Source organism: Cnephaeus nilssonii (assembly GCF_951640355.1).
Source record: "Cnephaeus nilssonii genome assembly, chromosome: 12".
In the NCBI taxonomy this organism is placed as follows: domain Eukaryota; kingdom Metazoa; phylum Chordata; class Mammalia; order Chiroptera; family Vespertilionidae; genus Cnephaeus; species Cnephaeus nilssonii.
Genome location: NC_137083.1, coordinates 12,342,767 through 12,367,038, shown reverse-complemented (window position 1 = coordinate 12,367,038; position 24,272 = coordinate 12,342,767). Strand labels below are relative to the sequence as shown.

The 24,272-nt window shown below is 44.2% G+C and overlaps 1 protein-coding gene across 6 annotated transcripts in view; it reads right to left on the bottom strand.

The window, feature by feature from the left end:
- Nucleotides 1-24,272, bottom strand: part of OSBPL3 (oxysterol binding protein like 3) — a 145,903-nt gene that overhangs the window by 44,711 nt on the left and 76,920 nt on the right. For all 6 annotated transcript variants that reach the window (XM_079786792.1, XM_079786793.1, XM_079786791.1 and 3 more), the window contains 8 exons: nt 17,154-17,270; nt 16,984-17,037; nt 15,988-16,101; nt 11,908-12,075; nt 11,213-11,333; nt 9,477-9,580; nt 9,178-9,270; nt 7,538-7,694 (listed from right to left, as the gene is read on the bottom strand). In XM_079786792.1, coding sequence (XP_079642918.1) covers nt 7,538-7,694; nt 9,178-9,270; nt 9,477-9,580; nt 11,213-11,333; nt 11,908-12,075; nt 15,988-16,101; nt 16,984-17,037; nt 17,154-17,270 — 928 coding nt within the window. The remainder of the gene's footprint in view (nt 1-7,537; nt 7,695-9,177; nt 9,271-9,476; nt 9,581-11,212; nt 11,334-11,907; nt 12,076-15,987; nt 16,102-16,983; nt 17,038-17,153; nt 17,271-24,272) is intronic.

The window sequence follows — 24,272 nt, the reverse complement described above, 5'->3', positions numbered from 1 at the left end:
AGTATTTCAAAATGCATAAGGTGTTACCTACCCTCTTCCTAGTTAGTCTTTCCAGCTGCTTTACCCAGAACTCCCCACCCTAAACTTGGCAGTTGGCTACTCTGCTCACTTCAGTGAGCACTCGGGTATAAAGAGAGCTTAGCAGATGCCTGAACTGATGTTTTAGAAACCATTAACACACACAACAACAACAAAAAATTCAGCAGGCGTTGATCACAGAATGTACAAATTACCTCATAAGAATGAGAAAACTGTCATCTAAATTGATAATGGGTATTATCTTTCCAAGCTCCTTGATTATATTTTGCCTTAGAAGGGCAAGAAGAAGGAAAAGACATATTTCTGCTCAAGTGTCTTGGCATATTATTGAATTCCACGGGTTGCATTTTTAGAGGTATTGCTATTCAAGAGTGGCCTATTTAGTATCACAGAAATGAAATACGCATTATTGACTTCCTTCATTTCAAAGCCACAACGACCATGGAACCTTTCTATAGATTGTCATTGAACTTGTCTGAAGTTGTGGTGTTTAATGATAGACTTAGAGCATCTTCACAAAGTCATAGTACAAATAAGCAATCTGTCTAAACACACACACGCAGTATAGTGCTTCTCTCTACATAAGACAGAGGTCAAGGGTCAGCAGGTACTACAATTTCTAATAACGTCAGCTCTTTGATTTAAAGGATTCGATTAAGCAAATAACGGGCAGCACAACAGTGTGGGCTCCCACACCAGCCCTGGATTCCTCCCAGCTCCTTCCCTTCCTCCCTGTATGACTTTGGACAAGTGCGTGGTGGACCTGAACTCCAGTTACCTCATGTGTGGATGGGGATGATGATAGCATTTACTTTATAAGATCGTTAGGGAGTTGACTGAGATAATGCACTTAACCCAATGTAGAGCATACAATAAATCATAAATGTTGCCCTAACTGGTTTGGCTCAGTGGATAGAGCGTCGGCCTGCAGACTGAAGGGTCCCAGGTTCCATTCCAGTCAAGGGCATGTACCTTGGTTGCAGGCACATTCCCCAGTCGGGGGTGTGCAGGAGGTAACTAATCGATGTTTCTAACTCTATCCCTCTCCCTTTCTCTCTGTAAAAAAATCAATAAGATGTATTTAAATTTTTTTAAAAAATCATAAATTTTACTGCAAAAGTAATGGTGATAGAAACAGGACAATGCAAGTGGTGACTAGTTTCCTGAAATGCAGCAGCAGTTTCAGGAGGATTCCGCGGTCTTTTGCCAGGACAATACCGATAAACAACCGCATGCAGGTCCAGGTTCTATGAATGAGGGATTGACCAGAATCTACTGAGCAGCAGAAGAGCAGCCTCAGCAGGAAAGCAACAGCCCCACAGTTAAGAACGGCATCTCATGTCTATTAGACAGGCACTGCCCGCCTTTGCAACTCCTCAGGACCCGTCGCCCAGCTGAGTGGGTCCCTGGGGGGTACCGCTTCACTGTCATTTCTTAAATTGAGGTATAATTGGTAATATGACATTAGTTTCAGGTGCACAACAAAATGGTTCGATAGTTGTACACCTTGCAAAATGATCACCACAATAAGTCTAGTTAACATTCGTTACAATTTTTTTCACTGTCTTATTTATTGCTCTAAATTAAATAAATGTGGCACTTGGCCGGCTGCCATTTTGCTAATCAATTCCTCTGGCTTTCAGAGGCCTGCACTAAAGCTAGGCAGTCAACCAAGCTAGAAGATTCCTATTAAAAATTCTAACTTGGCAGAACATGCACCTTTTGGTTCGAAATGTATAGTGGACAAGACTGTGGTGGGCACTAAGTAAGCCAAAAGAAACTCATATAGTCACTATATTTAATTTTAAGGTCAAAGCCACTTGACAAAGGGATTCAGAAGACCAGATCCTAATGCACTCAATTTCTTAAAATGACTTCTTAGGGCCAATGGTCGGCAAACTCATTAGTCAACAGAGCCAAATATCAACAGGACAATGATTGAAATTTCTTATGAGAGCCAAATTTTTTAAACTTAAACTTCTTCTAACGCCACTTCTTCAAAATAGACTCACCCAGGCCGTGGTATTTTGTGGAAGAGCCACATTCAAGGGGCCAAAGAGCCGCATGTGGCTCGCGAGCCACAGTTTGCCGACCATTGGCTTAGGCCCACTCAGGGGACAAAAATACAGTGCTTTACAGCAGTCTCCTGACCCAGCACACAGAGAGATCATATTTATATTAATCGTTAAGAATCTCAGAGGTCAGGAATATTCCCTGTGACAGGAGTGTTCTCTCACTAATTTCCAACATGATGCTAGAGAAAAAGAAAAAGAAAGATAACTGGTGTAGCACACCTATGGATATCTGATAATAAACAAGACCACATGGAAAGTCTTAGATGCTCAACGACAAAGAACCTCACAGACCAGGAAGGCCACCGCCACATAGAAGGACCAGCATCTCCTGGTCACAAGGCCTTTGGGCCCATGCTTCTCAGAGCATTCGCTGTCTCCTAAAGCAGTCCGCTCTTCTGGGTTAAGAAAGTCCTTTGTGCTCCTACATTGACGTTTACCCCAGAGTCGCCTCATTGGCCTCTTTCCTGGGGCTTTCAAATATCGGAAGGCAATTACGGCCTCTCTGTTCACTCATCTCTTTCCCAGACTGTCTTTAGCCATTTCTCAGGCCCCCTCACTGTACTAAGAGAGTGGACACAAGTTGACCTTCTGACAAAATGGAATGCCATAAGCATCATACAATTGACTCTTAGTGATCTCTACCTTTCCTGTTTCTGCCGGCTTCCATGCCGTCTCTCCCCTCTCTCCCCCCCAATATATTTTTTTATTGGTTTCAGAGAGGAAGGGAGAAGGATAGATAGATAGAAGCATCAATGATGAGAGAGAACCACTGATTAGCTCCCTCTTGCACACCCCACACTGGGGATTGAGCCCACAACCCGGGCATGTGCCTTGACCAGGAATTGAACCATGACCTCCTGGTTCACAGGTCGACACTCAAACACTGAGCCACGCCAGCTAGTCCATGCTGTCCTTTATTAAGTGGTGAGAGTACAGACAGCATGTTTGGATAGCCAAGGCTGGTACTGAAGGACACCCATACTCTTAATTTACCTGAGCTCTATTTTTTAATATGCCCCTTCTTTCTAAGAAGTTTCTTAGAAAAGAATAAGATCTTGAGGAAGGCATGCAAATCACAGACATCACCTCCCTGGTGGCAGTATGGTACAAGGTTAAGAAGTTTGTAATAAGGCAAACGTGAGCCAACATCCTACTCTACCACTTAGTTACTGTTTAGATGTTGGACAAGTCCTCAGTCTCCACATCTGCATGTATGGAAAGTGCCCACATCTCAAGAATGCTTTAAGGAAACAGTGAGAAAGCATGCCACGTATAGCATCCAACCCACAGTAGGACACATTTATCATTCCCTGCTTAATGAAAACCACATTCTGGTGAATTTTCTTTAAAACGTTAATACTAGTATACCTAAAATATCTGGGGTCGTTTCATCTTTTGTAATCTGCATCCCCTAATTTCCAAACCTCACAGAATGTCCATGGTTTTAAAATACTTTCTAACCCATATTTTATCTAAAAGATTCTTTAAATGTAAACACACTGAGTAATTTCATTAAATGGTCCTACTTATTTACCCATGATTTGCATAAATACAATTGTCCATGCCCAGCAGATTTTTATGCCAAATTCTGTATTATGTTTGATAGTCTGGTTTTGCTTTAAGCCATATGTATTTTTTAACTGTTAATTGATGAAAATGACATCCTTGTGACGTACTTGGCTTTTTATGCAATGCTTCCATAAGCTCAAAACCATTAAAAAATGACAACTCCACCGCTGGGCAACACTGGCTAGGCCCCTGTGTTGAGTTGTAATTGAGTGGCCCCAGGAGGGGAACACAGCTCATTAGGCTCCCTGTGGAATTTACTGTCTCTAACCCCGCGGGCCCCAGCTGTTGTGGACTAAGTGCGCCTGCACCTTTCTCGAGCACAGACCCTGACCTCGCCTAGGTATGGGGCAGCCCCGCTGGCTTTCACAAAGCCCCAAAGACGGAGCAGCTGGCCAAGGCCATTAGAGACGGCCCCGCGGCCGAGTCCCCTGCGGGAGGACAGGATCAACGGACCCTGTTCCTGCTGAGGAGCAGTCTCCTCGTGTAGGTAAAATGCAGGCATTTCCCTCTGCCGGGAGGCAGCATTTTCCCATTTTTAAAAAGACAGTTCATATTATTAAAAAGTAAAGGTGTTTTATAGGCATTCCTCCCACAAAAGCTAACAGGCAATGCCTAATTGTAACTGATGCTTTAACAGTAGAGGACACGTGGGGGGAGAGGCGGGGAGAAGAGCTTTAAAGGGCCAGGGCAGGTAATTCTGCCCATTTCACAGATGGACCATACAGCAGCACTGCAAAACACTGACAAAGTTCCAGCGAGAGCGAGGGCAAGAGTTTGAGGTAGGAATCTGCAGAGCGTGAAATGGCTTCCCCATAACCAACATGTTTTAGGTTTTCAGACTAAGGAAAAAAAGAGCTAAAGTAATTAACAACAGGAAAGAAGAGAAATACTGGTCTAGGAGAGCAAGGCAATAGAGAGAATGTCTGCCTGGCTGGTGTGGCTCAGTGGTTGAGCATCAACCCAGGAACCAAGAGGTCACGGTTTGATTCTGGTCAGGACATATGCCCGAGTTGCAGGCTCAATCCCAGTCGGGGCCATGCAGGAGGCAGCTGATCAATGAGTCTCTCTCGGGCAAAAAATGAAATAGGATCCCAAGTCAAATTTATAGAAAATATTCCTTTATTAACTTTTGGTCAAGAATATGATTGTATATTTTCAGAAAACAACTCCGAGACCATGTGGATTCCAGCAACAGAGAGGAATCGACAGGACTACTCCAGCCATGAAGACAGAGAGAAGCAGTCCAGAGATGGAAGACGCCGACGTCGCCTTGCCATACTAGCAGTTAGCAGCTGTGCATCACTGCAGGTTGCCCAGGACCAAACCAGAGAGAGTCGGACCTGCATTACCACCATTTGTCCACCATCCAGAACTGAAATGTCATTGCTGACATGTACACATAAGGAACTGTTTGACATTGAAATTGGGTCTCAAAAGAACTGTTGGCCCAGAAAGAAACTCACTACACACTGATTCATTTGCCTGTCAGCATAACCATTATTGCTTTTCTCATTTTTGGTTCTTATAAGTGTATTTCTAATAGCACATGATCTCACTCATCTAGGGGAAATAATGAACAACATAGACTGATGAACAAGAACAGACCCAGAAACAAAGAGGCATGGATCAGACTGTCGGGCCTCAGAGGGAGGGTAGGGGAGGTGGGGGATAAAGGGGAGAGATCAACCAAAGGACTTGTGTGCATGCATATGAGCCTAACCAGTGGTTAAGGACAACAGGGGGGTGGGGGCATGTGTGGGGAGGGGTGTGGGATGGGAATGGGGGGATGAGGACAAATATGTGATACCTTAATCAATAAAGAAAATACAAAAAAAAAAATGAGTCTCTCTCATCACTGATGCTTCTATCTCTCTCTCCCTCTCCCTTGCTCTCTAAAATCAATAAAAAATATTTTTAAAAACATAGAGGGAATGTCTTGTTGCCTACTGCAAGCACAGCCCTCCCATTTAAAAATATTTAACCTATTTTCTTCTTTAAAAATGATTAATAGATGAAATTAAAAAATATATAAACACAAAGGAAATAATAAGTGTTACATCTCAGTCTCCATCATGAAAATGCTGATGTATATCCATTCAGACTTTTGAGTATGCCTATACACACCAGGTTTATATAGTTTATTTTTTCTGAGAAAATGGGATCATACCTATGGATTGTTTTGTGACCTTGTATTTTTACTCACTGATATGCTATGAACTTCTCCCTTCCAGTCTCTATAAAAATGGCCCTGGCTACTCCATGAAAGGGCAGTGAGCCACCAGGTGAGGAGTAGAGACTCTGGGGTCAGGCCGGTGAGGATTCAACTCTCAAGTTGGCTATTTTCTACCATGTGACCTGCAGGAAGTTCTTCGGCTTCTCTAAGCCTCAGGTTTCTTGCCTGTGTAATGGAGGTTACACTAACACCTACTCCCTAGGTTGTTGCTAGAATTAAATGAAATACAGTGCAAGACAAGTGCGAGACAACTATCTGACAGACAGCTCTGAGCTCAAAATAAGCTATTATTATTATTATTATTATTATTATTATTATTATGTGGCTATTGACTATTCTATCATATGATTATATTACATTAAAAAAATACAGTGCCTCTGTTTGGGGCATTTAGGTGATCTCTAATTTATTTTTACGTTTCAATTTTGAAGTCATTATAGACTCACAGGAAGTGGCAAAAACAGTATAGAGAAGTCCTGGGTACCCTACATCCAATTTCCCACAGTATAATATCGTACATAATTATGGTGCAATATCAAAACCGGGAAAGTGACATTGGCATTGACTGCTCTTATTCAGATTTCACCAGTTTTACATGCTCTTATTTATGTTTATGTGTGTAAATATAAGTCAATGTAATTTTGTCATTTGTGTATGTTTGTGGAGCCACCATCAGAATCAGGATACAGAACTATTCATCACCACCAAGATCCCTCTTGCTACCTCTTTATACTTTCCTCCTTTCTCTCCTCCTTGTCTGTAACCTTGGGTGACCATTAATCTCTTCTCCATCTCTATAATTTTATCATTTCAAAAGTGTTAGTAAGTGCAATCATATTTTCAGTCAGCATAATGCCCCTGAGGTTCCTTCAACTCGTGTATAACCACAGTCTACTCCCTTTCATTGCTGAGTAGTATTCCATTGGATGGATATACCATGGTTTGTCTAAACATTCATCTGTTGAAGAACATTTGGGTTGTTCCAGTTTTTGGCTAATACAAATAAACTTGCTTTGAACACATGTGTAAAGGTATCTGTGTGTACATTTTCTCTGGGATAAATGCCAGGAATGTGAATGTTGGGTTGCATGGTGTGTTTATTTTTATATAAAATTGCCAAACTTCTGTCCAGAGTAGCTGTATCATATTGCATTGCCACCAGCATTTGGTACTATCAGTATTTTTTTTAACATTAGCTATTCTTATAGGTGTGTGGTAATATCATGGTTTTAATTTGCATTTCCTACTGGCTAATGATGTTGAACATTTATTCCTAATTTTTGATGTGATAAACAATGCTAAAATAAATATCTTTATTTGAATAAATTTTAAGTTAATTCCTACAAATGAATTCTTTAAAGTGGGGTTGCTGAATAGGCAGATTTTTTTTAAAGTACCTATTTACATCCCTATCAGCAGCATATAAATTACTCAGCTTTTAAATCATACCTAATGCTCTCACTAACTCCCTTAATGAGTTTAGAAGACACTTCTTAGGGAAATTTAAAAAAAGAATGGGTTGCCTAAAATCTCAAAAGATCAGGAAATTAACCAACCGAGGTCCTTCTCCAAGGACAGCCCACATTCAGACATGCACTTAATATTTTCATTAAACACGTACCTTTATGGGCAATATGACACAGATCTTCTTGCATTTTAGAAAACTCAGATGAGGTTTCAGAGCCATCAGAATTGTTTTTCTCTTCTCCAAAATCTAGTGTTGACAAATTGGGATTGGAAGAATGCAGTCTTTGTGGGCCATCAAAAGGTTTAGGGACCTAAAGTAATACCAAAAGGAGATATTTCTTTTCAGATGCATATTGCTCAGAATATTTACTTGTTTCTAAGGTTGGAAAGTAGTAAGAAAAGGTCAATATGTAGGAAAGTCTTACTATTGAGTGATTACTTATAAGAAAAAGAAATGAAAACTCAGGAAAGCACTTTCTACCACAAGTTGTACTGGCTTCTTGCAAAAATAAAAATGGGTGAAAGCCCTAACTGGTTTGGCTCAGTGGTTGAGCATGGGCTTGCAGACTGAAGGGTCCCGGTTCCATTCCGGTCAGGGCACATGCCTGGGTTGTGGGCTCGATCCCCAGTAGGGGACATACAGGAGGCAGCCAATCAATGATTCTCTTTCATCATTGATGTTTCTATCTCTCTCTCCCTCTCCCTTCCTCTCTGAAATCAATAAAAATATTTATTTTTTAAAATGGGTAAGAAAGCATATATAATATAGTCTGCCCCTATCTGTGGGGATATGTAAAAGACCCCAGGACACCTGAAACTATGGATAATACTGAACCATATAGGCATGCAACTTAAACCTTATGAATTGTTGACTTTTGGAATTTACCTTTTAATGTTTTTGGACTACGGTTGACTGTGGAAAACCAAAACCACAGGAAGCAAAACTGCATTTAAGGGGAGACTGATATATTCTTTGGAAATTATAGAAGTATTAAAGCTATAGGTTGAAAATGATGGCTAAAGCTGCTGGGCTCTTTCTCATTTATATTCAGTTCCTTCCTCCCAGCAATAATCTTCCAGTGTCTAGGTTGTTCACAGTGGATAGGTTTAAAAATGTTTTCTTTATTTGCTCCTGGTGCTTCTTGAAAATGAACTAACTTCCCACATATTTGTACACAGATCACTCTTTACTTCGAAAGTACTTAAGTTCAACCCATAAAGTGCTTTGAACCAAAGAGTCTACAAGAATACAGCAGATGACTTATCTATAACTTTCTGATTTATCGGGACCCTAATATTGTTGCAATTTAACATGCAATGGCCAAGCTGCAAATGTTGGGCTCCGGCTCAGCTATGCATTGGGAAAGTCAGCAGCGAGTGTGACACAGGAAATGAGCATCTGCACAATGTCCTGTTCTCCAGAAACTCCAGCCAGTGGGCTCAGAGGGTGAGGACCCCACTGAGCAGCAGCGGAAGAGGGGGGTCAGAGCACCTACCCCAGCAGGGGAGCGAGCAGGCAGGCTAAGCATTAAAGAATGAGAAGCCAAAGCCCTCGAAATGGCTGTAGTCCCGCCAACCTCATGCCATTTCCCCTTACCCAGTATTACATGCCTGTTCTAGGGTCCAGAAAGTCTCAGTGATTAAATTCATCTCTCTGCACAGGGTATTGGATAGAATAATTAGAATCTTCACCTGTCTATTCTATTCTCTTACTTGAGTTCCAGTAGCCCCCAGCACGGGACGTGCAGAGAAGGGCCAATGGAGGAACCGGGCCTCTGGGGAAGCAGTGGTTACCTGTAGTGTTCCTTTAGCATCTTTGCCAATAGCTCGGGACCGCCACCTCCTGTGCGATCTTTTCTCCTTTTTGGGACTTTCAAAAGCTCCGCCCTTTGTTTCAAAATGGGAAAGAGAGCACAGACAGTAAGATCCACCAAACCAATAGGGGAAAACGCACAGCAAAGTAACCATCTCCATCCCCTTGAACTTGGCCCAAGCACCGGGCCAGACAAACATCCCACTGTTAGTGAAAGGCGGGGAGGAGAAAGGAACGCAGGAGAGCATCAGGATGCAAACAGAAGAGGGACCTGGCTCACCTGGATGGCGTTGATAGCAGGCGCTGAATACGTCCGATGCAGGACGTCCATGCTCTGGAGGAGCTGGCTCATTTCCAGCAGGTAGGAGTGGCAGTGTGCCAGGTCTGCGGGAGAAAAGCAAAAAGCCGACTCAGGGGCCCTTATCTGGGCATTTAGGCACCGCTGTGCTAGCACAGCTACTTTTCTCGTTTACCGATATCTGATGTGCACCTGTTAGGATAGGAAATGTGACTTCTTTTTTTAGGAGAGGCAGTAGACTGTCGTGGTTAAAGGTATGGATCTGGAGAACCAGGCTGCCTCCGTGTGAATGCACTTAATGAACTGTGAGTCTTTGGCAAATTATGTAACTGCTGCGTGCCTCAGTTTTCTCATCTGGAAAGTGGGGATAATTATACACCTAGCTCACAATTGTGAGTTAAATGAGCTAATACATGCAGTGTGCTTTTAGAGTGCTGGCACATTGTAAGCACAAATAAGCCATCATCATCATCACTTCTAATACTGCAATAACAGGGTGTCACTGTCCGCTTATAAGGAACCGGTACAAGTTAAACGGCGCACTTCTGCAGACTGACTTAGGGGACCTAAGATATTCTCGGACCACTTCCTGGCTCACTAACTCAAAAACAGTCCTCAGTTTGCTGTTTACTGGATGAACCAGCTGTGTCTGCCGAGGAATCAACGCCCAAATGTATTAAGGCAGTGGCTCTCAAACTCTGGTGCCAGCAGAATCCCCCGGAGAACCTGGACAACCACAGATCGCCGGGTCCCCCTCGGTTTCTGACTCAGACTATGTGGGCTGGGCCCGAGACTCTGCATGTCTAAGTTCACAGGCCAGGCCAGTGCTGGTGGTCCATCCCCTCGGACGATGCTTCAAGGACTACTGTCCCAAAATGTTACTCAGTGACGCTCGTGAGTGATATTTACTGGGAGGGCAAAACCTATATGGCCCTAGACGGTAATATCATTCACCAGAAGCAAATGCCGTCCTCAAGGCTACCACTTGGTGTCTTTCTCTAACACTGGTTCTCCGTCGTGGCTACACCTTACAATCAACTGGGGAAATTTTTTAAATGCCCAAGTCCCACCCCCAAACAATTGAAGCAGAACACCCACAATCCCATGGGTGACTATTTTGTTATTTAGTTCCCTGAGTGATTCTTAGCTAATTATGTTGAGAACACTGAGCCGCCTGTGGCAAGAGTCGTCAATCCTGGCTCCTTATTAGAATCACTTAGGGAACTTTAAAAAATTAGTGACGCCAGGGCCCTACTCCAAACCAATTGAAAGAGATTCTTCGGGGGAGGGGCAGGTCACGGGTATTCTTGCACTTTGAAAGCCTCTCGGTGATTCTAATGTGCAGCCAGGGCAGAGAACACCTGTTTTGTGTGGGTTTCCGCTTGCCTCTAGAACAGTGATTCTCAATCTTAGATGTGTGTCCGAATCCTTTTTGGCATTTAAACAGACAGACAGCTGTGCAGACCCCACCCTGGAGGCTGTGGCTGAATACGCCAACGTGGAAATCAGGCATCAGTACTTGAATAGAAAAGAAACGGTGATGACATAACACGCTGCAAGGAGAGTGTTCTTTGCTAATCACGAGCGCACTTAATCAGCAAAACAGGAGAGGGAGTGTGGACAGTGATGGGGGATGCAATGCGCCCACGGTGTCAATGCTGAACCCGGTTGATCGAAGAGCGGGGAGGGAAAGAGGCCGAGGTGTCCAGTCGCCCTACCTTTCGAGCACTGCTCCATGTCCTCCGAAGACTGCAACCACAACGGGACGCGAATCTCTCCGCAGGAAAAGGATAAATTGCTTCCGGTTTGAAACGAGTTCTGCTTTGATATACTGCTCCGCTGTTCCAGAGAGGACAAAAACCAGTGTAAATGGAGACAGAGCCCGTGGGAGCACTCTAAGGTAAATGGATAACCACGTGGGCTAGTCCCTAAGGGAAGCCATCTGCCTGGCCGGGAAGGAAGCTTCTAGCAAAGCCCTCCAGTGAAGACCTTGGCTCTGGCTGTCACCCGGCCAGGCCAGGAGGCCTTGGACTGCAGTCCTTCTTCTGTCCAATGATAATCCTATCAAAATCACGATAAATGTGGGGGGACTTTGCAATCCCACGTGGCTATAAATGCACCTACTGCCTTTCACAACCAGATAAGAAAACCAAAGTCAAGCTGGTCAAGAGGAAGGTGGAGCATTCGGGGTATAAAGTTCCTCGTCACACACTACTCTCCAGGTGCCGTCCCAGAGGGAACACGCTCCCTGGCCCTGGTGACTCACGGGACAAATGGGCTCATTAAATACCAGCTCAGGCTTCCCTGCTCCTCCCCTCCAACCATTCCTTCCTCAGACCCAGCCCCCTCCCCAAGTGGGACTCCCCCACCCAGAGCCACCCCTTTGCTAGGTTCATTATTGGCAAATGATTACCTTCCGACTCGAGAGGGAGTCCAAGGCCCCAGGCGCAGAGTCGGTGACGGTGGGCCCTGGGAAGAAGTGGTTCACTTCGTGTGGAAACATGGCGATCTCATTCTGACGATACATCCGATGGTGGCGGAGTCTGGACACCCACTCGTCAAAGACGTCATCTGACTTGACCTACATTGTGTCAGGTTGGAAGAAGGAAAGAAGAGCGTCACTCAGTCACTCAAGAGCGAAATGGCAGCTTATTGACTTAGTTTACATTATGTGATCTATGGGACAAGTTGAGGAGGAAAGAGAGTAAAAATGGTTTTGTAAACTATACATTTAGGTTTTCTATGGGAGGGTCCAATTGCTACACTGATAGTAGGAAAGCAAAACAGTATTGGTTATATTAAACAACAAATAAAACTGAAATTTATATTTCTCTGCCTCAAAGCATTTTCAAGTCCTGTGTCCCAGCTTATCCTGTCCCTGCTGAAAATATGAGCACCCTGCTTTCTTTTTAAACTCTTTCATAATTTGGACTTTTCAGATCAATCTTCTCTGAACGGAATGGCTTAGTAAATTCTTCCTAAAATATTTAACCTTGTAAACCTCTGTCAGAGGCTACATTGCTGAGAAATATGTCAATGAATGTGAAGGTTATTTAAAAGAACATTTCTCCTGCTCTCAGAAATAGGAAAAATCTGATAAAGTATTATTGGTGATTTCCAGGGTTTTTCAAACTCACACACACAAACATTTAGCTATTCTTGCCCTGGCCAGTGTGGCTCAGTTGGTTGGGCATCGTCCTGGTTCATTTTCGCATCAGGACACAACATTAATTGGCTGCCTCCTGCACACCCCCTACTGGGTTGTGGGCTTGATCCCCAGCAGGGATGTGCAGGAGGCAGCCAATCAATATTGCACGCACATAGATGTTTCTCTTTCTCCCTCTCCCTTCCTTTCTCTCTAAAAATCAATATTCTTTTAAAAAATATATTTTTTTATTGATTTTAGAGAGAGGAAGGGAGAAGAATAGAGATAGAAACATCGATGAGAGAGAAATATTGATCTGCTGCATCCTGCACGCCCCTCACACTTCCCCTACCCGCCACTCCCACCTCCACCCTCCTGCACTGGGAATTGAGCCCGCAACCCGGGCTTGTACCCTGATGGGGAATTGAACCATGACCTCCTGGTTCATAGGTCAACGTTCACCAGCTGGGTAAAAATCAATATACTTTTTTTAAAAATTAGCTATTCTCTCCATAAATATCTATTAATATCTAATTTCCATGAAAAATACTGTTTGTAAATAGTTTTTATTATAAAACATTTCAAATGTTCATAAAGGTACTACAAAAAATATTACAAACACCTACGCAGCATAGACATTTCTTAATAGTCAATATTTCTGTGGGTGTGTGAGAGTATATTAAATATTTCCAAAATGAAAAATGATAGATTCTTGTATATTAGAACACAGACTCATAAAGCAACAATTTATAATACCCCCAAAGGATGTGTGGGAGGTTCACCTCTAAGAAGAAAAATTTAGGTCACTGCTGTTAAAATCTTTACCAATGCCACTGCTGAGAGCGAGGATGTGGAAATAAATGTCAGCTGCATCATCCACTTGGGAAATGGTAGGTTGGCTCTTATGTTTGTTGTGTTATTAGAAGTATGTACAAGACTTACAACCTCTCCAGGTGCTCTTGAATGTGTCATGTACAGGAAGAAGCAATACAAACAGGCTCGTCTCTCCATCTCCCCTAAATTATGTCCTTGAAATAGATTTCATTTCCCAGGTGTGATTAACAGGAATCTATGTCATCCTGTGCACTCATCTGCTCTCAGAGGCCCTTGAAAATCAGTGCCCAACGTGTTCATCTTGACCCATTTTGTATTGGTTAAACAGAAGAATGAAAAGCACTTTGTTAAATAACGGACCAGGGTTCTGTTTCAGCCCTTCAAATAGTTCTAGGACTGTGGGTGGACAGCCAAGTAGCTCCGCTACCAGATCCCTCATCCATAAAATAAGAGAACGGCACTGGATGACCCACATTTAAAAACGGCCCGCCTCTGAGGCTACGAAGTAGGACCTTCTGATAACTACACGACCTACACTGACAGTCAGAGCTCACGTTCAAGAGAATGAGCAAGAAGCACAAACAGAACTTCAACTGAATCAACTCAGAAGTATTAAACTATGTTGTCATGATATTAGCATTTAATATGTCTTAAGGCATTCTAGTTCTTTAAAAATTAGGAATTAAAAATCACTTTTATTTGGTAAACTAGAATAGTGGATGAACAAGACCCTATAATTTCATGGCCGTGTCAAAACACAGAACTAAGAGTCATTGAGGTATAAGGAGAAATAACCTAAATTATTGTAAAGAAGATTGACCATTTAAGTGGGGTGGGAAAAATATTCTTTCTTAAAGCTTTTTTTTAAAGATTATAGGTCTCTGCTTCCTTTACTTCACACCAGTTGTTCTCAGCCAGGGGTGGTTTACCCCTCCCCCCAGGGACATTTGGCGATGTCTGGAGATACTTTTTGGTTGTCATAACTGGAGGGGGTTGTTACCAACATCTAGAGGCCAGGGATGCCACTCGACATCCTGCAATGCACAGGACAAGCCCCCACAGCAAAATATTCTCCAGCCCACCATGTCACTAGCGTTGAGGGTAAGAAACCCTGCTTTACACAATTTACCATACCCACAGGTTGAGGGCCCTGGGCTAGGAAGCAGAATGCACTTGACTATCTTGTGTGGTCAATGGATCACATATATATGTTACATGTCTATTTGCCCAAGCACCACACACATAGATGCTATGGGAGGACAGGGAGCTCATAATCTCATGTTTTTACTCTCCCAACCCTTAGCCCCCACTGCCAAGTCCAAATAATGTGACCAAGTAAGAAAAAGTGTCTTAACATTTTCTCAACTAATTTCTAATATTTGGGAATTGCCTAATAATTATATATAACTAGAGGCCCAGTGCACGAAATTCGTGCACAGGGCGCGGGGGGGGGGGGGGGGGTGTCCCTCAGCCCAGCCTGCACCCTCTCCAATCTGGGACCCTTCGAGGGATGTCTGACTGCCCGTTTAGACCTGATCCCAGCCTGATCACCCCCTAACCACTCCCATGCCAGCCTGATTGATGTCTAACTGCTCCCCTGACAGCCTGTTTGCCCCCAACTTCCCTCCTCTGCCAGCCTGGTCACCCCCAACTGCCCTCCCCTGCAGGCCTGGTCCCTCTCAACTGCCCTCCCTTGCAGGCCTGGTGCCTCCCAACTGCCCTCCCCTGCTGGCCATCTTGTGGTGGCCATCTTTTGTCCACATGGGGGCAGGATCTTTGACCACACGGGGGCAGCCATCTTGTGTGTTGGAGTGATGGTCAATCTGCATATTACTCTTTTATTAGATAGGATAACTAAACTTATTGAGATTATTATGGGCCAGGCATTAGGCCAAGTTTTCTACATGAGGCCCTACAAGACGAGCACTATAATAATTCCCATTTGGGGTGTGAGAACTGAGGCCTTCAGACATCAAATAATTTGCCAAAGGCCAAGAGCTAGTAAATAGCCAGGTCAAGCATGGAACCAGATCTGAACCTCCAAAGCTCTTGTCTCATGCTTTCAACCATCTCTGCCACCCAGGGGAGAAGGGGACGGCAGGCAGTTAAGCCGCTTTCAGAAGTACTGTTTGGAGGCCCACACTTTAGGGGGTAACTTCCTGACATTCAATGCAATATGAGAGATTTAATGGCCAAAGTTGTAAGTCAGGCTAAATATTAAATATTATATTTCAAGGAACATATTTTAACCCATAGTAAATGGTTCTTCACTAAACATGATACTGTATTTGGAAACAGGAAGATGTTTTTATCATTGATCACTGCCGTAATTACGAAGGGGTACAGGGGGATGCTAAACTTCCAGCAGTGTGGGCGCATCAGAAATGCTTTCATAGGGAAGATCTACACGTTGGCTGGGCATTTAGAAGTCTGGACATTAAAAGGCACCGTCAATAGTACTGTACTGCAACATGCAGCAGCTCTGCCATGGAGACGGCAGCCGGGAGGGCTCACCTTCAGATGGTAGATGTGCTCCTCAGTGTCCAGGTCTATGCACTTGGTTGACTTCTTCACAGACATCACCGAGAGCCCCACATCGATGCAGCCGTGCAGCTTCTCCCTCTCGATCTGCGGAGGCAGGAGGAGGGCCCTGAGAACTGGACGCCGCAATGGTGGTAACATCCTGGACCCCCCTCCGCCTGCCACAGCCACTAACAGTCACCCTAAGAACGACGACTCATCAAGCACCCAGTGTGAGGCAGTACTGAGTTCCAAGTGCTGCACATACGTTGTCTTGTTTAATCTGGGAGGGGCTTTGTAACAAGTGGTTTACCCAGCCAGTGGGTGAGGAAGCAAGAAGGTGAGGCCCATGGACCGACTCCACAGCAGCGGATTCACCTTTAACTGCACTTCCTCCCACAATTCTTGCTCCTGTTAAATTCACGGGGAAGTGATTTAAAAAGAGGGGTAGGGACAGGAAGCTAAGACAGGCTACTGTGGGTCCAACATTACACCAAATGTTCTGTATGCAACTGTATAAGATGAGAACCCTAAGAGGCGAGGAGAGGAAGGAGGATGGGAGAAGTGCTGGGTGGGAGAGGGGCCCCTACGAGGGGCAGAACCAAGGGGACCATCATGTCACCTTCACTAAGGGTTCCCCACCAAACCCCCCAGTCACCGTTACACTTGCCCTATGTCTTGCTCCTGTCATCTCGCTGCAAAAATGTCTTCTCCCACCCAGGGTACCCCTCAGCCTGACCTAAGGCCAGCACAGACCCCTGGGTACACAGTAGGGTGTTGAGAGGAGCCCCCACCGCCACTGAGCGGGGGAACTGAGCCTACCTAGAACCCAGGGCTGGGGAGCAGCCCCCCTGTTCCATATACCCTCGCGGTTCCAGCTCAGAGAAATGGAATCCCGTCCCCCGCCATGGACACAATCTCGTCCATGAGTTGACAACAACTAGCCCTTCCGAATTCTTCAACAGCACACTGATGAACAAGGAGACTTACATCAGTTTGGCTCTTGGCATACTTCAAGATTCCTTTGTCCAGATAGAAGAATCTCTGTGGGGAAGAAAGTATCATTGATGAACACATTCCATTTAAATGCCCGGTCTTCCCTTGGTCCCCATTTTCAACTTCAAATTAAAATACAGGTGAGGCCCAGGCCGGCGTCTTACCTTGTGCCAGCCTTTCAGGGGCCACTTCCGCTTTTTCAGCAAAAATCCTTTCTGAACTGGTGGCTCCTGGGTGTAGTTCACCTCTCCCCTCAGTCCTTCCACCACCTCCCAGCTGTCCTGTTCCAACAAGAGAGGTCACGCTAAATCGCTGTCTTTCAAAACAATAATGACATTAAGAAGCACTTCATGCTATCAGAAAACCCATCCAAGATGGTGAGCCTGGCTGGGTTGGTTGGGGAGAAGAAACTCAAATTTAATTTTTATACCATTCCTGGATTTTACAGTCTTAATGCTATAATTTAATGGCATCAAGTTTATTTAATTTTTTATTTCCCAACAAAGCTCTCTTAGAAGGGAATGTTTCTCTCTCTTTTGGTGCTTGAACCTTGGCAACCAAAGCTAGGAGTAGACTGCGCTGTTAAGTTCTATTTTTGTTCCCTTTGACATTATCACACAGTTACTGTTTACTCACCAGTAGACCTCAGTCTGAATTTTAACCAAAAGCTACAGACATGAGGATGGAAGTGGGGGTGGGCTGAGGTGGGAACGTGGGAAGACTGACTTAAAAACTGACTGAAAAGTTTCAGACCCGATGCAAGTTGATAAACATGACAATGGGGTCAAAATAATGATTTAGTTGCAGGTTAGTATCTTCAAATTCTAGGTATTTTAGTGAAAATCCTGAAGCATCAAAAAAGTGCTTTTACAACAAGCATTTTCATCTTTTTCCCCCCAGAAATTTTGTTCCTTTTCCCCTTTCGTTTGCAATTTTGAAGATGTACAAACAATTGTTACAATTAATCTTCCACTGTTCCCTATTTAGGTTATTTCAAGTAATTGACTGAAAAAAAATTTAAAAAGGAATACAGCCCAGCCGGTGTGGCTCAGTGGTTGAGCATCAACCCATGAACCAGGAGGTCACAGTTCGATTCCCAGTCAGGTCACATGCCCGGGTTTCAAGCTCGATCCCCAGTGTGGGGCATGCAGGAGGTAACCAATGGATGATTCTAATCATTGTTGTTTCTATCCCTTCCCCCTTCCTCTCTCTGAAATCAACAAAAACATTTTTTTAAAGGAATGCAAAAGAAAAACACTAAAAATTCTGCGGAGCTATTTTTACATGCTTGACAACGCATAAATCATTGCAAAATTACCCCAAGATAGACCAAAATTGGCAATACTTCAGTGGCTACGATAATGGAGTTTTTGGTTATTATTATTTTTACATTTTTATTGGAATGCACAAATCTTAGTATAACTGAATAAATTTATACACCTATATCCTCTGTAACTACCATCCAGATCAGAGAGAAAACATTTCCAACACAGGTAATGAAGTTTTGACAAACATTCCCCGTTACTGAGGTATTACTGGCATATAACATATACCTAAGCTCAAGGCATAAAATGTGATGGTTTAATCACCTCCATCCCCTCACAGAATTACCACTTTTTCTGTTGGTGCAGATAACATTTAAGGTCTACTTTTCTTAACAACTTTCAGCATGTAATACAGTATTACTAATTATAGTCACCATGCTATACATTAGATCCCCAGAACTTTTCATGTTATAGCTAGGAGTGTGTGCCATTTGACCAACATCTCCCCACTGCCCCGACCCCAACCCCGCACCTGACATCCACCATTCTATTCTCTCTTTCTATTAGTTTGGCTTTTTTTAGATTCTGTATCTAAGTGAGAATGTATAGTATTTGTCTTTTTCTATCTGATTTATTTCACTTAGCATAATGTCCTCACCATCCATCCATGGTGTCACAAAAGGCAGGAATCCCTTCTTTTTATGGCCGAGTTGTGTGTGTGTGTGTGTGTGAATGTTGTACAGTCTTTATCCATTCATCCATTAATGAACATTTGGAATGTTTCCAGGTCTTGGCTATTGTGAATAATGCTGCAATGAACATGGGGGTGCAGATATCTCTTCAAGAGACAAATATGTCCTTTAGCCAAGATTTCATGTTGATTAACTTGCTCTTAGTCGAATCTCCAGCCTATAGGCAGGTGGTGTGGGTAGAAGCCAGAGGGGCTGGGAGATGGATGGTAAGTCTGGACCAGTACCAAGAGGCAGAAGCAATTAGACTCAAGTCTCAGAAGAAGATGATCTGATGGGAAACACAGGCAGTCCTGGGTGCTCTGGCTTCGTTTCCACGTTGTCCTTAAGGTCAATACAGGGGAAATGTCTGGTAACAAGAACACTGTCCTATTTTAGCAACGGAACTCTTTATATAACAACCCTGACAGATCTGCCTTCTATCGGACTGCACTTTACTGCGAATGCAGTTAGAGGTACATCGAGAGTTTTAACACGGCAGTGGTCTCCCAGGATCTGGAGTTGTAAAAGGGAATTATTCAGTGGAAAAAGCAAAACTTCAATTCAGCACTTAAATTAGAAATATTTTCAGAAAAACAGCAACGTCAAATGAGATTTCTTTATAGTAATTATTAAAAGTCACTTAATTACATCCAGAAAATAAATGGAAAATGCATATTATTAAGTGATGGAAAGCCACATATACACAAAATTTTTCTGTTCATATTTGTTTCAGCTCAGAAAGCCATTCCTCAAAATTTTAAATGTCTTACCTGTTAAAGCTTTAATTAATCTTAAAGGTCATGACGTTAAAAATTCCACTTCCTCCAGGAAGCCTTCTTCAAATAAAGTACTATTTCATCCCTAGCAATATCAGCATTCCATTACCTTTCCAATGGCTAACCCCTTACTTACGGTTTTCTCATCCCTGCTGGACACTAGACTTCCTGAGGGTTAAAGTGTGTGTGGTTCACTTCTGAATTCCACACAGCGCCAAGCCTGCTCTGTGCACAGTATGTATCCCATCAGCAAGTGCACAGACTTGGTCCTGGCATAAGACTGCAGACAGATGTATGTTCTTGGAATATCGTGAATTGGCACGCATTGGAAGTGTGCCAAATATATTTGGACCAAATGACTATTTACAAATTGAACACAGCACATTCGGATTTGCGAAAGTGTGTGTGTGTACGTTATCATTGTTCAATGAAAAGTTAAGGCTGAAAATCTTCTGGAACATGTTCTAAGGGAATCAAGTAACCTTTGGTTTGTGTTAAGACTCCCAAGCAGAAGGTAACACGCAGAGTACTAATACTAGGCCATCATGCACATCTGCTCAATACATTCAATTATGCAAAATGCAATGCCAGGAGGGATGAGATGCCATTACATATTTTACAAAACTGGGGGGGGGGGGGGGGGAGGGTGTGGATTGAGACTAAACTTGTAGCTTAAAGGAAAAGAAGAGTTAAATTTCTATAATGTTTCAAGGATTCACATTAGGCCTCCATTCTCCTGACCTCTTGAGACGTAGGACATTCCCACCAAGGAGCCAATGTGGCGAGCAGGGAATTAGATGGGGTTTGTTGGCTCTTAAGGTAAATCAGCCAAACAGGGTTCACATTTATTTGTACAAAATATCCTCTTTTTTCCATTATGGTATCTTCTACCTGGGCTCAGAAGGTAAAACCCTTACCAAAACCCAGATTTAAAGCATTTAAGACCGTGGGCTGAGGAAGAAGGCACCCCAGCCAACTCCTCTTCTGGGCTTGGCATCCAAACCCTGCCTCCCCACTTCCCTGTCTGTCACCATCCTGGGATGAAACCTGAGAGACATCCAGCCAGTGTTCTCAGTGGGGGGGGGCGTACGGCTCCCTCTGAGGCTGGGAGCCAGAGACGTTAGATACCCCATAATGCCTGCCATTTAAAAAACACAGAGAATAGAGCCTCCGGAAATGCCACGCAGTGAGGTCTGACTGAAACAATGCATAAATACTACAATGTAAACAGTGATCGTATAAAAGGACTGGAGCATACGTTCCAGCTCCCGGAAAGCAGGAACCTTCCCTGTCTTACTCACTACTTAACAGCACAGAGTAGGTATCAATATGCTGAAGGAATTAATGAGGCAATTACAACAGCTAAGATTTATTAAGCACCAGGCACTGTGCTAATCACCATACTTACAATATTGCTCTTAATCCTTGCACAATCCTGTGATATTGGATTCATTAGTATCTTTATTTTTTGAATGTGGAAACTGAGGAAGGGGGGATTAGAAAACTTCCCCAGTGCTACAAAGCTGCCCAGGGGGAAAGCCACCTCACTGAAAAATCTACATGTTTAATCATTCTGCTCCGTATGCACACTGTATATTCTACCATACTCTACACGTGTGAATTCTGATGATGATCCAGAAATAAATGCATGGGGCAGGGAAACAGGTGGGCAAATCAAGAAGGTGGCCAAGATCCTGAAGCAATGGTTAAGAAACACCCCCTATGGACAAAGACAAGCAAGGTCTGAGACCCTGCTGAGATCTACGTTTCCTGCAAGGTAGTCCCACGGTGAGGGGTGCGGGGTGCGGGGTGCGGGGAGAGGGGGTGTGGAAGTCAGCTGTGCCTTTTAATGCTGCCAAGTCTTTGCTCCTTGCCTTTTGTATGTCTGAATGTCTGCTCCATCTACTGCTCATTTAGCCCCAAACTTCTTCCTCAGACAGAATTCCCTCCCTCCTTGGCACCTACACAAACCTCACTGGCATTGTCCTTCTCCCTATCTAGAATTCGGGATGCGTGGGGCCAGGAGCTCGAGATTGTTTGTAATAATCTCACTGCTTTGGACATAGGGGCCCTAAATAGTTACTGAATGCATCTTAGGAGCAAGGGGGTGGGGCATAAAAGGGACCCCACGAGGCCCATGGGTGAAGGACTTGTACGGTGTGCTGGACTGGGATGGATTGGTACTCAGGATAGACAAGACAGAGATGCCAGCTGCTCTTGGCTGAAAGGCCTGGGTGGCAGGGAGTGGCTCCACCTGTTCCTCACATACCCAGTGCCCCGGGCGCAGGGCATGCACCTTGAGCTGAGATGCACAGCACAGGGTGGACTTGGCCCCTGGGGAGAGCAAGGCCTGCTGACTTAGCCCAACGTCCTGGGCTGATATCCCGCCCTGGGGCTTCGGGCTTAAAGCTCACCAGGCACAGCAGGTGGAGAGAGAACTATGACGGGGTGTGGGGGAAGCGGCTGCTTAAGGCTTCTGCTTGAGTTAACTGAAGACAGTCTGGCACTGTCATCTGGCACTAAATTCAGTCTGTTTTACCGAATGTCTCAAAGGTGCCGAATGTAGAACGCTTCTTTGTGGTTGGGAAGGCAGCTAAGCGTTGGCTCCTGCACACGGCTGGCTCATTTCCATATTGCTGAGTGCCCCAATCCAGAGCATTCCCTCCAGCTCAGCACCCGTGCACCTCTCAGAGGCTGATTCCAGGCACCGCCCTGGCGGCGGCGATGTCAGAAATAGAAAAGGGCTTCACTTTCATTCTTCTGCAGCTGAAGGGTGTGATGGAAGGAAGTTTGGTGGCTGCCTCTATCGGCCATGACGCGGGGAGTGGGTTGTTCGGATCACTTATATAGTCTGTTTTTCAGAGTTTTAAAAATCACAAAGCAAGACTCAGTGTTAAATCACATGGAGTATATCATAATTTAACGTGTCTTTAGAGATCAAAGGCATTTGTGATCTTGTAAACCCTCAGGATCATCAATGTAATCTTTTATGATTGTACTGCGGACACGTGGAAATACTTGTCAACAGAATTCCAGTGAATGTAAGTAACTGTAACATGTCAGACCAACTCTGTGCTTATATTTCAATTACTGAGATTTGCAATTGTTTCTTCCTCAACTAAGATTTGGTGAACACCAGTGGGCCTGGTAGCATACAAGCAAGGGAACAAGTTAGTTGGGGGAGGGGTGGTAGTGCACGCAATCAAATGCAGTGCTTCTCGTCCTGTGACGTGCACACCAATCACGGAAGATCTCATCAAAATGCAGATTTCCCTTCAGTGGGTCTGGGGCGCGGCCTGGGCTTCTTCACCTGCACAGGTGAGGCTGCAGCTGCGGGGCTATGGGCCCACCTGGAGCAGCCACTGTGTAGGAGACGGGCTATTTTAGGAATTAGGATATGACTCCTTAGGCTCTGAGGGCAAAACCAGGACTAACAGGTAGGAGTTACAAGGCCCTGCATTTCAGGACTTCATAAAGGATGGACTGTCTGCCCTGCCTGGTGTGGCTCAGTCGGTTGAGCACCATCCCATGCACCAAGAGGTGCCCGGTCAGGGCACATGCCGGGGTTGCAGGCTCAATCCCCAGCAGGAGGTGTGCAGGAGGCAGCCAATCAATGTTTCTCTCATCCATGTTTCGCTCTCTCTTCTCCTCTAAAAATCAATAAAAACATATTATTGAAAAAAGAATGGGTTGTCTGATTCTCTAGTAATTAGTACGATGAAAAACGACCACTACCCCTTTCTTAAGAACTGCCTTCTTTCCACAGTGGCTGACAGGCTGTGGAGGGGATCCTGGGTTATCTCACCACACACGGGCATAGACCAACTGATGACAAAGAAAATCTCCACTACAGACTCCTATGCGTATGCGCCTGGGCCAGACGTGTGAATGGGGGAGACTTTTGCTCTTCGTTTTATACCTTCCAGCGCTGTTGCCATATTTTCGCTTTATTACCTTTTATTTTTAAAAATCATATTTCTTTGGCATATCAGAGAGCTCTGCCCTTTGGTGTCTGAGCACTGGAGAGAAGCACCGTACCCAGTGATTCCCACTCTATATTCAGACAGAACACTCTTGCACTCCAATTACAGGCCTCGCGCCTCCTTGAGAAACCCCTCCGCTGCTGGATGGCACTGGCTGATAGTAGTGTTCTCTCTTAGAGCGTGCTCAAGCTATTTTTCAAAACTAATTGAAATTTGCAATCAAAGTAGAGACACATTCCGAATAATTAAAGCAAACATGATTTAAAAGTAATAGCAGCAGGAGGCAGAAGTTCAGCATAATAAATGTCCTTATCCTTGATCCAAATCATCGGTGAACTTTTTCACAGTGCTAGACAAGAAACACTGGTTCCCATGAGGACCTAGCAGAAGGTTCGGATCCTGAGTGCCTTACATATCAAGAAGGAATGACTTGCCCTAGCCACTTTTTCTCCATGGTTAGAGTGTCGGCCCGTGCACCAAAGTGTCACAGGTTCAATTACTGCTCAAGGACACGTACCTGGGTTACAG